This window comes from Tauraco erythrolophus, chromosome 1 (assembly GCF_009769465.1).
Source record: "Tauraco erythrolophus isolate bTauEry1 chromosome 1, bTauEry1.pri, whole genome shotgun sequence".
Taxonomy (NCBI): domain Eukaryota; kingdom Metazoa; phylum Chordata; class Aves; order Musophagiformes; family Musophagidae; genus Tauraco; species Tauraco erythrolophus.
The window spans coordinates 20,466,292-20,481,115 of NC_141465.1; the positions used below are offsets into that span (position 1 = coordinate 20,466,292).

Consider the following 14,824-nt stretch of genomic DNA (forward strand, 5'->3'; position numbering starts at 1 on the left):
TGTTTTCTTTCTCATTTTCTGTGTTTTCTATAAAAACGACAAAATGGTAGGTCACTTGTGGCTTATTGAGTTGATACTAGCATTTCACATTTGATATCTATAGGCAAAAAGGTTCTCAGAAGTAATTGTGCAGTTCGATCCTGTCGGGTGAAATGCAGGATCGCAACAGGGGTTAGACAGCTATTAGTTTATTGATCATATACTCACACTCCCATCCGTGTGAGGAGCCCCAGTAACCACATGGAGGGTTGCAAGGGGAAAACAGACAGTCGGGTCTGGCAGCCAGTCAAGGCTCAGCTGAGGGACATACCTGCCTCAATTTACATACTTTCTCTTTTTGGCAGTAGATTATATATATCATGCCCACGTGATCACACATCACACAATACAAAATTGCAGTAATTAGAAGATAGGGTCACTGTGACCTGATGATCATTGACAGTGGCAGGAACTTTCTTCATGAACAGGGACTAGATCGTGCACATAGAGCCATGTCCTTGACTCCTCTCCAATCTTATGAGTCCTCCCCTTACGATATGGAACACCTGCTTTAAAAAATAATGTTAGAAACACTTCTAGTACACCCAAGGGATTTCTTCTTTTTTTTTTTCAAACTTGTTATAGGCGCTCGTTGGTGATAAGACATTGGCGTTTCGACTGATGGATGCAGAGATGTATACAAACATGAGTGTGCTTTCGCCTCTTACTCCAGTTATTGATCGCGGAATACAGCTTCATAAAATGATTCGTCTCATTACTCATGCACTTGGAGGAGAGAGCTATCTGAACTTCATGGGTAAGTAATCTTAGGAACAAGTCTTTCATTTTCTCATCTACAGAATGCTTGGCAGGGAAATAAACCAATCTGACATCATCTTACATCCGCAGTATTTATCACAGTGCTGAAGTTTGGAGCATAAATGCTTTTATAAAGATCTAGTACAAAAGGTAATATGCATTGTTTTTCTGTCTGTAAGATGTATTATAAGACAAGAAAATGAAATCAATGTGGTTCCTAATTGTAACAGAAATAACTTTTAAACATGTGGTAAGCTCTGGTTCAGGTTACTCTGATTTACAACTCAAGACTAGTATTTTAATTGTTGTTCTGCAAGTTTGACAGGTGGTGAGCCTTGCCTTACGCAGCTGGGTTGTCTTTTGTCTCTATTCTTCTACTCTCCTAAACTTTTTATGGTAACAGTGAATTTACTAAAGAAAGCTCTGTGCTTATTTCAGTTATTAATTGTCAGGAAGTAATCTGCAATCAGTTGGATTGTATTTTATTGCTTCTTAGTGAAGAGCAAAAGCTTAATGAGGTAGGCAAGGACTAATCATAGATAGGAGGCACATCCTGCTATCGAAGCAGGGACATAGTAAGTTAGCAATACTACCATTTTGTTCATAAGCTGTAAAAACAACTGTTGCATGGCTTCTGAAGCACTATTGCTGCAAGAAAGTCCAATAGTTAATATCTCATTTAATCAGTAAGTTACAGTTCCCTGTAGTCATCTTAAAAGTTGAATGTTGTTCTTAGTTTTATACAAAATGCTGAAGCTATTTATGCTTGTTACTCTTTACCATATTCACGTTCCTTAATTTCTTTGCAAAATAATCCTTACTTTACAGAATTGTGATTTTTACTATAATGTGGTGTGGCAAGTTTTGTATAGCAGTTGTGATAGTCTCCTGGGGAAAAAAAGCTGAAAGCATGCTGTAAATGATCATCTCAGTTTTATGACAATGAAACACTTGAAAATTATAGAAGTTTTAGCTTAATACTGCCTTCAACTTTTATTGTTAAATGTTTTGTATTATCAAGTTAAAGGGAATTGTTGGATGTATATTGCCCTTCTTTCATGAGGAGTATATTTAAAAATATATTTTTCTAACTAAAAATATTGGAGAACATTAATAAGGCAATGGTGGCATTTGATTTAAGCATGTCTGTACAGATACACGTTCTCTTCCTTGATATTAGAACAACACTATAAAAACATTGTATTTATGGATCTTCTTAAAAAGAATTAAAGTAGCTTCAGCACAGAACAAATCAATTCAGTATATGGGATGCTAGTAAAACTATTGTGTCTAATAAAATGTAGAAATTTTTCCCAAGAGTGAAGAAGAGTTAATGAAATAAATATTTATGAAGTGTGTAGTCAGGCAGCAAAACGTGCAAGGTACGATGTGTGCGCTTCCGTTCAAACTAGTGATACTACAGTAGTTCAGGAAGCAGGTGTTTAAAGAACACGCCAGCTAAACCGCGGATGTGTCTGCCCCAGATTGACTTGGTAAGGTTAGGAAAACGATCAGTAATTCAATGTGGCATGTTAAATCCAGTGTGTCAATGCAGGTTGATTGAGCAATTAATATTGCGCATCCTTGAGCACTGCAGATGTTTCAGTAACTACGTTATAGTTTGCTATACGTAAAAGGTGAAAAGATTGTAATAAGTATTGGAGGGGAAGACATATAAATTCAGAATGCTTGCAATCCGGTGCGCCTAAAATGCATGTTGCAGCATGCTATCTAGTTAAGCAAATACAGTGACAAATGAGTTTTTAACTTTCAGTTTTGAGGAAATGCCGAGAGGGAGGAAGAGAAGCCTCCTGTGAGGTGGGGGAAGGAGTGGAAATGTCCTTTCTTAACACCTGGAAAAGGCACTCCAGGTGCCTCTCTGCTTCTCTAGGTCCTTCAATAAATGTCTCATATCTTCTTTTTCTGAAAAGGCAGACACCAAAGCAACACTCTGCTTTCTCAATGCTTTGCTCACCTTAAGGAAAAACAAATCGCCTCAAAAAAGTGTTATATCAGGAATGGAAATCTCTGTTCTCAGATGTATCCTGGAATTTGTCTTTAAAGATCTGGAATAATATTTAACTACACCTGTGTTGGAGTATCATTTGTACTCAACACGTGCAAGCAAGTTCTTCTTAAGAAATGCATCCCGTTGAACACTGAACACTGATTGTGGTTTTCTTCCGTCTTTCTCACTTTACATACTGGATGGTTCTCTGTCCTTATTGCAGGTATCTATAAGAAGCTGCAAAAATCTTGGATGTTGTTATTCTTATTTTCCATGTTTCTGAATGTTTAGTTTTCACTGAAGCCTTTTATTTTCCTTCTCAATTGCTTATATCCCAGTATAGGCAATCAATGATGTATGCAAATTTAAATGTGAATAGGAAGGTTTTGTCACTTCATTAAATTGGTTCCCTTGTAACACAAACCATTGGGAGCATTCTTTCCTCCAGTCTGTGTTTCAGTTTTCTGTGCAGCTTTGCAAGTGATCTCTGGGGCTTCATGTACCCATCTGGCGTGGAAGACTTAACCTAGAAAGGTAAAAAACTTCATATGCTTGGCTGAAAATGAACATGACAATGATAAACATCCTGCTGTAGTGAATGAACACTCTGGAAGGCCAGTTTGTTTAACAGTAAATAGTAAAAAAGTAGCAGTTGTTTTGAAACTTGTGCTGTACCTAAACCCTCTACTTTCAAAGCAGGTAGGGAGCAACAATCCTAATGTAGCTGTAGTTTGTTCAACGCAGCTCCTGTTTTAGACAGAGATTTTAATACTGAGACTGGCCAGTACTGGTCAGAAAACGTCATGCGACTTTAGGAAATGATGCAAATTGCAAGTTCTTTTTCACAATGCATGAGTAGGGGCACAGGTGATGCTTCTTTAAGGGTTTCCTCTGCCACAGCTAAGCTTCCACGAAGATGTTGACATAGATAATACACATTTGGTTGTCTGAACGTAAATGATGCTTAAAGACAAAGCCCCAAGCATTCACAGTGTGTCCTTATATTAAATAGTGGAAGTAATTTTATTATTGGAAATAATAGGAAAAAAACCTCTATTCGTACTCAAGTATTTTTGTTTGTAATTGTAGTCGTACTGAAATACAACATGCATCTTTATTATTTAACTTAATAAAAAACAGACAAGTATGTGAAAAAAATATTTGGAGAAATACATCTTTGTCCTCTCTAATACGAAAATTTGAAAACAAATTCAAAATAAGAACTCTGTATCTGTCTAAAATCCTGTATTGTCAATTTAACCCCCTGCAAAATAACAAAAAGGCTTAAGATTTGAGTATACCCAATTGCTAAATAAGGACTAATAGAAGTTGTTATAAGACTTCTAGAATACTACAGGAGCCTTCTGATTTCATCTTGAAAATAAAGCAACCACTGTTGTTACCCACTGGACAATGTTTAACTTCAACGTGAACTCTCTCACGTATTTCCTGAAAATAACAGTTGAATTTACCACTACAAAACTTTCCTGTCTGTACATCCCTTTGTTTTCCTTTGGCTTCATTTTCCATCCTGTCCCTGAAAAAAAGCTGTAGACAACTGTAACTGTTCATTTCCCTTAAATATTATTTTTCTTTTCTCTTGCTCATTATCTGGGCCCTGTGCATAGGTAAACCCTGCAGGACATGGGAAAGAGCTGTGCCAGTTTTTCAGTGAGCTTGTTTCCATGTTCTCTCTTTACCTTGCAAGATACATCTGTTTGTCTGTCTAGATTTAGACAAGCAATTGTTGCTGCTTTCTTGCCTAGAATAGATGTAAGATCCAGCCCAAGGGTCCTTAAATAGCATTTTAGATCCTTGGGATCTTTTATAGCACAAATATATAGTGGTTTATGCCACTGTAGGGTCTTGCTTTTCAGCTTGCTAACAATCATATTCTTGCTTCCTTCTTCATTTTAAATTTGCTTCAACTCAAATCTATTGATTTAAATGGAGATTAGTTCCTGCATGAACCTCTACCACTATTTTTCATGACTTTTCTATAGTAAAACAACTCTTAATTAGGACTCCAGAGACCAAGTCTCTCTCCCTGCAAAACAACTTTATACATATATAATATATAAGCTATAAAATGATTTGCAGTAACTAGAACATTTTTTGCAATCATGAGCATTGACTCATGGTGTTATCATTTGCGTTGATGTTTACCTCTTTCGCTAATATCAAATCTACCCATAAAGCTTCCTTGTTAATTCGTTTACACAATAGTTTATCTACTTTCTCTGTGCTTTAGGGTTTTTTTGATGCATTAAAAATTTGTTCTCTAATGGTTTAGTAAGATGAGACCTTGTTCTCTTTTTGGCCTTAAAAATAAAACAAAACAAAATGCTATGTATCATCTATTCCTTCAAGTATTTTGGAGAAAGAAGCTTAGCTTTTTAATTTTTTTTTTTAAACTAAAGCACTTTATAACATAAGGCTTTTGAAACATGTTGACAAACAAGAAAGAATGGTGCAAAGACTGTATCAGTAGCACCAATATCAGAGTGGGAAATGCGTGTACAATTTACTTTAAGAATATTAATTAAAGATTTGAAATAAAAGTAATACAACATAACTCACAATATACATGGCATTGTTATTTAAAACAGAATCTGAAATACTTTTATTGCTAGATAAAATTAAATTGTATCAGGAACAAGGATATCTAGCTTAAACCTAAGGGAGTTTTGTTTTCTTAGACATGTTACGAACAAATCGCTCTGGTTTTTTACACTTTTTTGGTACACTTTCTTAACACTTATTACTCTTGTGCACTGGTTACAGTGTGTCTTTTTAGACCATGACCTAAAAAATGGCCATGCAAGAGCAAATGCTCTTTAAACTAGCTCCCTTCAGTCAACTCCTTCTGATAAACAGCCTTGAAGTGCTCAGTTGGGAAAGGCTGCAGATTAGAATACGTAGTTTAAGATCATCCTTCTTAATATGCTTACCTAGTATTCTGGGCAAATGTGCTTTCTGTGCTGCCAGTTCTACCAGATGCTTTAATTTCATGGCAGTCTGACAGAAACAATTGTCTTCATTTTAAGGTAGAAAACAAGAAGAGTGTAATGTGAACTCTTACCTACAATTTGTCCTGTAGTGATAGACCACCTACAACTTTGTTCCATAGTACCTTGTATGCCCCTACTTCACAACTTGGGGTGGGCAGTGGCAGAGGGACGAATACAAATATATAGATTAGGCTTCATTAATTGCTTTGAGAGTCTCTTCCAGAAGGTCTAGAGGTGCAAACTGTTAATATTTCTTGTTTCATTTAGGCTTGATTAAAACAAACTTCATTTCTACACTTGTTTAAAACACATTAGAGTGTCTGGGAGAAAAGCAATTAAAGAGAGACTGTCTCATAATTTCAAACTAAACTAAACACACAGGAAAACTGATTTTCCTTCTGCCCCACCTTCTCTTCACAAATTGAGTATGTCCAAATACTAGAAATCTGTTGTGGGAGTTGATTGTACTTCCTCCTTGAGAGAGCAGGGAAGAAAATTCTATACCTGCATGTATGTCATTTAAATACATAAATGAAATGGTCATTAGCAGGAGTCTGTACATATGATGATGCGTCAGTGTCTATCTCAAGTGTGGAACTGTAAAACAGAAGCCTTCATAGTCAGCAGCATCCTCAGAACGGCTCAAGAATCAACAGTTACTGCAACCATGTTCATGGATTGAAATCCAGGTAGGATTTCCCAAAGTAGGAGAGAAGATCCTCTAAATTGAGGTAGCTGTTGTGTATGGTGCTCCTTTTTCTTTCAGAGAAATGCTGATGTTTCCTTAGTTTATTCCTAAGTCTTAATTCTGCAGAGTATCAGATATTCCAGTATTATTAGTGGAGTGAATTTGTATTAAATTGAGCCATTCTGACATTTTGTTTCAGTTACAAGGTGGTTTTTTGAAGGATGAGTGGTTTTCTAGTTGTTTTTCTCTGTAACTGATATAAAGAGATTTGATTCTTAAGCCTGAGTTGTTTTAGGGACTACAGATTTTTATTTATTTTTTTTATCATGTTTAGTACCATCGTTTAACCATGATACTGTTACTGAGATTTCTGCTAATGTCTTTGTTCTTAAAACTCCATCTGTTGTCTTGCATCTTGTATGATTTGTACAGCTCACAGTTCAGACTCGTAACATCTTTTCTGTCACCATGTGTGAGCGCATACAGCCTGGTCTACTGATATAATAGTCTGTGTGATGTGAAGACTCGCTAAGGAATAATAAATGAAGTTGTGAAATAAATATATTTAAGCTATATTAGAGATAAGAGTTTCATCTCTGTATGACAGCTTTCATTTTTGCTTTATTGTTGTTTTGAAGAACAATCACACGAACAGGCCTCTATATATTATGAATTTGCACTATATATTATAACTTTACACTTTCAGCACAGGTCTTTGGAGGCATTTCTCTTTTCAAGCATTCAAAATTATAGTTTATTACAGAAATATTGACAAAGTCATATTATTATGAGAAGCTTTTTTCACATTTCCTGGATTTCTAACTCTACAGGGCATGGTTGTTATTCTGTCCTTTCATAATTTTTGTTTGTTTTTTTCCTCCATAGCTACAAAGTTCAGAAACTCTTCAGTAAACCATGATTACACTATATACAGATGGCATTGATTACTTTTACTTATCCGTCTTTCAAGAAAAAAAAATAATAGTTAAAGATAAATCTAAAGACTATGATCTTCTGACTAAATTATATTTTGTTTTCAGTTTTTTCACCTTGAATTCAAATAAATTTAAAATCAATAGATTTACTTCACTTTCATACTCCTTAGCTTTTTTAATTCAGAATGTAAGCACTGTAGTAAAAACTCTGTCTTAAAAACATATCTCAGATTTATTGGGAATTGTGCATATAAATGCTCATACTTATGCATAAGAAACTGTTTTGATTAGTCTTCAGATGTGGGCCAAAATTAACATTTTTGTAGAGGACAGAATATTCTTGCCTGTTAGTATAGAAGTGTGATATTATTTGTGAATTTTATAATATATTGAAATTTATTTTTCTATCTATGTGTATATAAAAAAATTCCTTTGCTCAATGATTCATTAAGTGTGTAAGCAATAAAGTGTAGTCATCTTACAGCTTATATGCTGTGGTTAACTTGGATCCAAGCAGAATGCTTTGAACGCTTTCTGTTTCTTGAGGTGCTTTAAAATGTTACATATTGTAGTTCCTCTAAAAATTTTAAAAAACTTGATTCATCCTATGAACTCTTTGTTAAACATTAGGGCTTTAGAAGAGCCTTGACACTGTGAAGTATATAAAAATGCCTTTGTGTGATGATTTTATTCATACCACCTTCTTAAGAGAAAAAAATTATCTAGCCGATTCTCTCTCCTGAGCAGAGAGCACTCTTGGGGTTATATATGTGTTTTTTCTTGTGGTCACATGAAGATTTGGTGCATCACTGCATGTTTTCAGGAAGATAGATTGGCTATACTTACTGTAGCTAACATACAGACTTCTGCTTCTCTGGGTTCTTGGTTGAAAGACATGGTGCAAAACTGAGAGGAAGAAGAAAAAAATTTCAGATTTTCCTGTAAATATTAAGTTGATATATAGATAAGACTGGAATCCAACATCCCAGTCTCCATTTTGATCACAAAAAAAAAATAATTGTAATTTGCCTTTTTGAGAAGGGAGAGACTTGTTTGTTTTGTGTTTTTTTCCCCTCTGTTATACCTTCTTCAATGAATTCATGCAATAACATGTAGGTTTCACACAGAACTTAGCTCCCACTTTGTCACAAAGCAGAGGGGTAATGTTTATTCTCTAGTTTATCAACACCACTAAATGACATGCTTAGTACAGGAGACCACTCATTTCCTGGATACCTGATGTCTGCAGAAACAGTCTACCTGATAAAAGCTAAATCTGTGCAAGGCCATCACTTGAAGAACTTAGTGTGTAAGAGCAGGGAGGAAGGCCAGGCGTGACCATTCAAACAGTGGTAGTATGTTGTTCATATTAAAGCTTTTGTCTTTTCTCTCTCTGCTGCTCACTGTGCTTCATACGATTCTGATGCTGATAATTTATCATTACTAATTTTGATTTAAGTTACTTATTTCTGAAACCCCAGTGCTGAAAAGAAGCTTCATCAGCCTCTCACCACACCCAGCTGTGTTTTACTTCTACTTTTTACAGTCTGTCTATACTCAGTGATCTGGAGAGGGCTCAGCACTTAGGTGGCCGAGAGAAAAATGGATCTATTTTGTCCAAAACTGTCTACCAGAGAGCAAAAAATTTCTTCCTGATTATTGGATTTTGTAGGCTGGCTTTTGAAGAGAGAAAGAGGTGACACAAACTGTGTTTTCCTTTACATTCCAATCAAGTAATTTAGCAACATGAAACCGTAGTGTGCTGGTGTAAGAGCATGCGTAAGAATCTGTTAATCAGCACCCCCACCTTCGGCAAAGCGTTGTTCTTTCTCAGATTGGTTTAGGGCAATGCAGAGCCAAATAGAATTAAACCCCACGTGTTATTCAGTAAGGAATTGTTGTTTTGAGACATGACTGCACAGGTGACATTTTGTATTAGTAAAGTCTGAGTAATAGATCCTTAGGCATACATTCCAATTTGGATTTTAATGTGCGCAGTTGTGGTAATTTGAAATGAGTTCATATCTGTAGTGTCATTAATTTCCCAAATCAATGTAGTTTAAACTGAGATAACAGTTTCTGTGATGACATTGGAATAAAAAAAAAAGAGATATCTTTATGAGTTCAGGAACTTCCTATTTTCACAGGCACTTTTTATTAGCTTAAAATCTGCTTATTGTTATAATTTTCTGAGGCCATTAATCCCACACTCACTCGGAAATTGACTGGAATATGCAATTAAACAACATCGTAGTTGAATTTGCATTGATCTTCAAGGGGCAAAGTATATTCTATGCAAATTTTCATAAGAAGTGGTAAATTCTGCAGAGTAAAGCATATTAAAACATCCTTTTATAAATGTTGACCTGTCTTTCTCAGATGTCTTTTGAGATCTTCAGTTTGAAATTTCAAACTATGCAGTCTTCATTTGTCCCTAGAATTTATGACTGTAAGCATAGCTACATGCTTTGATTTGGAGTACATTTCTGTTGTAATTTATTATAACCTTGTTGAGATTTACAAAAAGGAAATCTGAAAGTTCTCTAACCCATTTGGTGTGCTTCCATATGTCAGGAGATTTAATGGAAGAATGCTTTTATATAGTAGCAGTCGGAGAGAGGTAGCAATGTCGTGGTGCTGGAGGGAAGAAACACATGCAAGGTAGAAGGCAGACCAGGAGAATGTGGGGGTGGAGGAGGCATGCAATCAGGTTTGTATTGGAGTGGAACTGCAGACTCCATTAACCCAGGATAGTCACTTTATCTTTCCTCCTAAAAAGATGCATTCCTGTACATAATTCAGGGTAAATTATTTCCGTGAGCTCATGGAAATGGATAAAAATACAGTGAAAATGAGGTATTTTGGTTTTACTTCAGAGTTAAGTGTTGTGAGGTTAATCTTGTGTATGAATATAGAGCTGATTTTAGTAAGCTCTCAAGAAGGGAGAGGAGGTGTTTATAGTGGAGTAAATTAGAAAGGGAGTTTAGGAAGAGGGTAAAATTAGTTTTGGCTGAACAGAAAATTAATATTTTTAGGTTTTTTGGTTCTGTGTGGTTGTTTGTTTTTTGTGAATAGAACACGTACCTTCTGAGTTATGGAATGTCTTGTTGAATATAAAAGACTACTTCTTTCTAAATGTATTACATGAAAGTGCAGGGCTGGAGAAGAAACAGGACAAGGGACTATCTCATGGAGAACAGAGGATTATTCACAAAGCCAAGAATGCTAGCACAGTCTCTTTATGGCCAGAAGACCAGAGCTTTTACTCAATTGGTATAGTGATCCAAATTTTTTTATGGAATTCAGAGCAGGTGCTGCAAGCAAGGATTTCCATTGAATAGCTTAACTACCATTTTTTAGAGAGGTCATTTAAAAGTAATCTCTTAATCTACTCCTGACTTGAATCAGTCCATAGACTATGAAAGAACTCCCTTAAGCTCATCAGGTTTTTTTCATCAAGCTAACTATTAATACAAAATAAAATACTACAGGACGACCTGGATCATCGTGATGGTTATATTGGATCGGCTCTTTGTGCAGCCTAAGCTGACAGCCTTTGTCTTCATAATGAAGAAATGTATGATCTTATTTCAAAACAATAATGCAAAAAAGGAGATCTGAAGGAAAATATTAATGTTTTAACATAGTATTGGATAAGCAGCATGCTTTCCACCATTTATTTTCTACTCCTTAAAGTTGCAAAAAGTACAAACTTTGTGATTCTGATGTGTAGCTTCTTACTAATGGATATGTATCCTGAAGTAAAAACACTTTTTAAAATTTTGTCTTACTCTAGACTTCTGCATAGGTGTCTTTTGTGCATCTGTTCTCTCTAGGACTAGGGGAACATGTGCATATGACCTTTTAAAAACAAACAAACAAAAAACTTGGTTCAGGCTGAGCTTTTGTTCTTATGTTTGTTTATTTTTGTGGTTTGTTATTTATTCTAGTTCATAATGGCTGCCACCATCTTAGAAAGTGAGGAATTGTACGTAGTGTTGCTTGAAGGGAAAAATGCGTAAGTCTGAACATAGATGGGCTTCCGTAACTCAATTTTTTTTTCATCTAAGGTACCATAGTGAGAGTGCCAGCTGTTTATAGGTACCAAAATATTGTGTAAATGTATATTCTATTTTCAGTAAGTCTTCACTTGTGTTATTTATTTTTTTCCTCCTTGTGTTCTATTTAGCTGTACTTAGGCAGCTTTTATGCAGACCTTTCATAATGTGAATAGTTCATTCTTTAAAACCCTCTTTTTTTAATATATTTCTAAATCTCATCTAGCTTTTCATGTCCTTCCTAATAATTCAATCTTTTTTTTTTTGAAAAAAAAAAAAAAACATAACCTAGCGATTACTACTGAAAATATTCTATATAGCAATAGTATGTTTGAAATACTGGGTTACCTTGTTTCTAAATTTTATCCCAATGTGGGTTTTACATGCACTCTCTTATCTTAATACATGTCGTATTTGCAACCATTTTGATGCTAAAGCAGTAATTTACACTAATCAGAGAAGTAAAGATAATCTACAAGAAAGTAATGGAGATGCTGTTTGTAGTAATTCTTATTCCTGACTGCAGGTGCTTTTCAAAGGAGAAACTGGAAGTTTAGCTAGACTAATCTTTTAAACTGCAGTGTGTGTTTTTGTTTTCAATTCCATTTTATTTCTGGCTTTGTCATGAAGGTTCCCACCCTTCTCCTCCCAATTTAATCCTGAATTTTAGAAGATGTGCTATGCCTTTTTATGTCAACATTAATATGATTATTCAAAGTCAATAAGTTGATAAGTATGCCAGAATATTGACATATTAATTTCAGTAGATGTAAAGATAACTTGCCTTACTTGTGCAGGCTTCTCCAGTATGTGAAATTTGTTGTTCTGGTTGAAGAGGGGGAAAAAAAAAAAAAGGAAAATCAATAATGCAATATTCTTGTTATAGTGCTGACTGTGAGTAGTCTTAGAAATATAGTAAGCTGTTTATTGATATCCTGCCTCCCTGCTTATGGGAAAGAAGAGGGCATCTTGATTAAAAATGATGAAACAGGGGAGTCTCTTAATTTAAAGTAGTCTGTATTTTCTGGAGTTGAACCTAGACATAGTTGAAGTTTTCAGAAAAATTGTGTATTTCCTGTTTCATATTTACTAGTTGCATTTATATTTGTAGACCGGAAAGATATTTTTTTTAAGTTTTCATTTCATACATGAAAGGCTACTGTTTAGTTTGCACACTGAACATAACAATACAGGACTAAATCCATTGCTTGTCTCTGAAAACTTCAATATAGGAAGAGGCCAGCAGAAATAAATAAAATTTATCTTAATAAAGGACCTGTCTACGTGTTACGTTATCTCAGTAAGTTTTTGATTCATGCTTTTATATGAATATGTTGAAAATACTGAGAGAGACCAGGCGCTCTTGAACAAGTGACAGAAAACAGTATGATGTGTAACTGAAGGGCTTATGTTTCACTTCTCCTAACTGTAAATATGGAAATGCTTGTGCCAGAAGTATTTCTACAACTATATAGATTGGGGAAAGCCTGTAGAAAGCAGTAGTGAGTATATTGGGTTTAGAAGTTGTGGCATATCTTGCTTTCTGGAAGAAGATTATTTTCATCTCCTAATTTATAAAAGGATGATGTGAGCTGTATCCGAGGTACTAAGAGGCTAGACACAGGGACATAAGAAGTTTTTACTAGTCTCGTGTTACAGCCCTGTCTGTCTACTCCTCCTTCCCACTGTCACCATATCAGATATTTATGATATCAGGTTTAAAAACCTGATATCATAAATATCAGGTTTTTAAAGGATGTGTTGTTTTCTGACAATAAATTGTTCTCGTTAAGATCTAAATAAGAAGATGAGTAGTGAAATAAGCTACCAGCATAGTGTGGCTGTGTAATGGAATGAAATGGATCACAAGAGAAGGAGTAATGACATTGACATTACATCAATTATAATACATGCATATATATAAATTGTGTTATATATGTGTCCATATACAATATAGACATATATATACATTGTATGTATCTATATACAATGTATATATATACATTGACATTATAATTGATAAAATTACATCTTTATCTGCAGTTTTTTGCAGATAAAGATGTAATTTTACTTGTTTCAGAGGATTGTTTCCCTTTTTTTAAAAAGAAGATCCATGCAAAGCATTTATCACTTGAGCAAGATTATTTAAAAAAAAAAAAACAACCCAAAGGAATGCGAAATCATTACTGAGAAATGTTTCATATGTCCAATTCAAAATGTCTGTGTGCAAGTAATCTCTAATGGTTTCTCGTCTCTGTTTTGTGTTTTGCTTTTGTCACATTGAGTTTCCATACAGCATTGCTGGAGGGGGAGAGGAGAAATCATCTTAGTGTTTCAGGAAAGCCAAATTTGTACAAACAGTTGTAACACAACACTTTTCTGACATTGAAGCAGGCTTTTTTTCTGAAATAAAAGTTTACTTTGGCCTTTGACAATGAATTTTTGTCTTAAAGGCACAAAAAGCATTATGTACTTCCTAATATGGTATCAATACATTTTCAGCTTGAGCCATAAGAAAGCTGTATCGCTCCTTTGTATGCAGTTCAATGACAGCATGAAGTATGGTACTGTGAATGCACACAGATTTCAGTGAAATGGAATGCTATTTTTGGAAATAATGTTTTAAAATAAAATAATTAATGAATAAATGCATATAAAAATCAATTCTAGCAATTACATGGAACTTTGGGGTAGAGAAAGAAGCGGTACCTGTTAAAATATTCTTTTAGTAAAAAACTGCTTGAGGAAAAACATTAGAGGTGGCTACTCAAATGAAGTTCTTATAGTCTTTTTTTATAACTAGTTCAGAAGTATTTGTTTTAAAACCTGGAAAGCAAATTAAAATTTTATCATGTTTTAAGCAGCTGTAATGCAATCTAGAAATAATTTCTGCTCCAGTTGTCATTTATCAATGTAAATCTGTTTTGTGTTTTGGTGTCACAAGGAAAACCTAAAATTATTAGTTATGTCCTGAAAGGCTCCCAGCTTTGTTATGCCTTCAGCTGATACAGGTTTTAGGGCTAATTTAAATGTGTTTCAAGTATAAGATGAATACTGTCATGTTTGCATCTGTATATATAGCAAATTGTTGAATTTCAAAACCAGAAGGGATAGCTGTAATGTGCAAATAAGAGGCACAATATAATGGAATGGAGAAAGGGATAACTCATGGCAAATCTCTGTTTCTTAGGAACTGGATCTCATAGGTTCGCAGTGCTAGACCACTAATTTACAACTATTTATTTGTTTCCTAACTTCGTTTGAACAAAGTCGTTTGAAAAAAGCACAGCTTAATTCATGAGTATCAAGATAGGTAACAGTTTTGC

General features: G+C 34.7%; 1 protein-coding gene across 2 annotated transcripts in view; it reads left to right on the top strand.

The window, feature by feature from the left end:
• The window catches only part of GBE1 (1,4-alpha-glucan branching enzyme 1), a 172,424-nt gene that overhangs the window by 114,116 nt on the left and 43,484 nt on the right, over positions 1-14,824 (top strand). For both annotated transcript variants that reach the window (XM_086631299.1, XM_086631307.1), the window contains exon 12: positions 625-796. In XM_086631299.1, the coding sequence (XP_086487425.1) occupies positions 625-796 (172 nt within the window). The remainder of the gene's footprint in view (positions 1-624; positions 797-14,824) is intronic.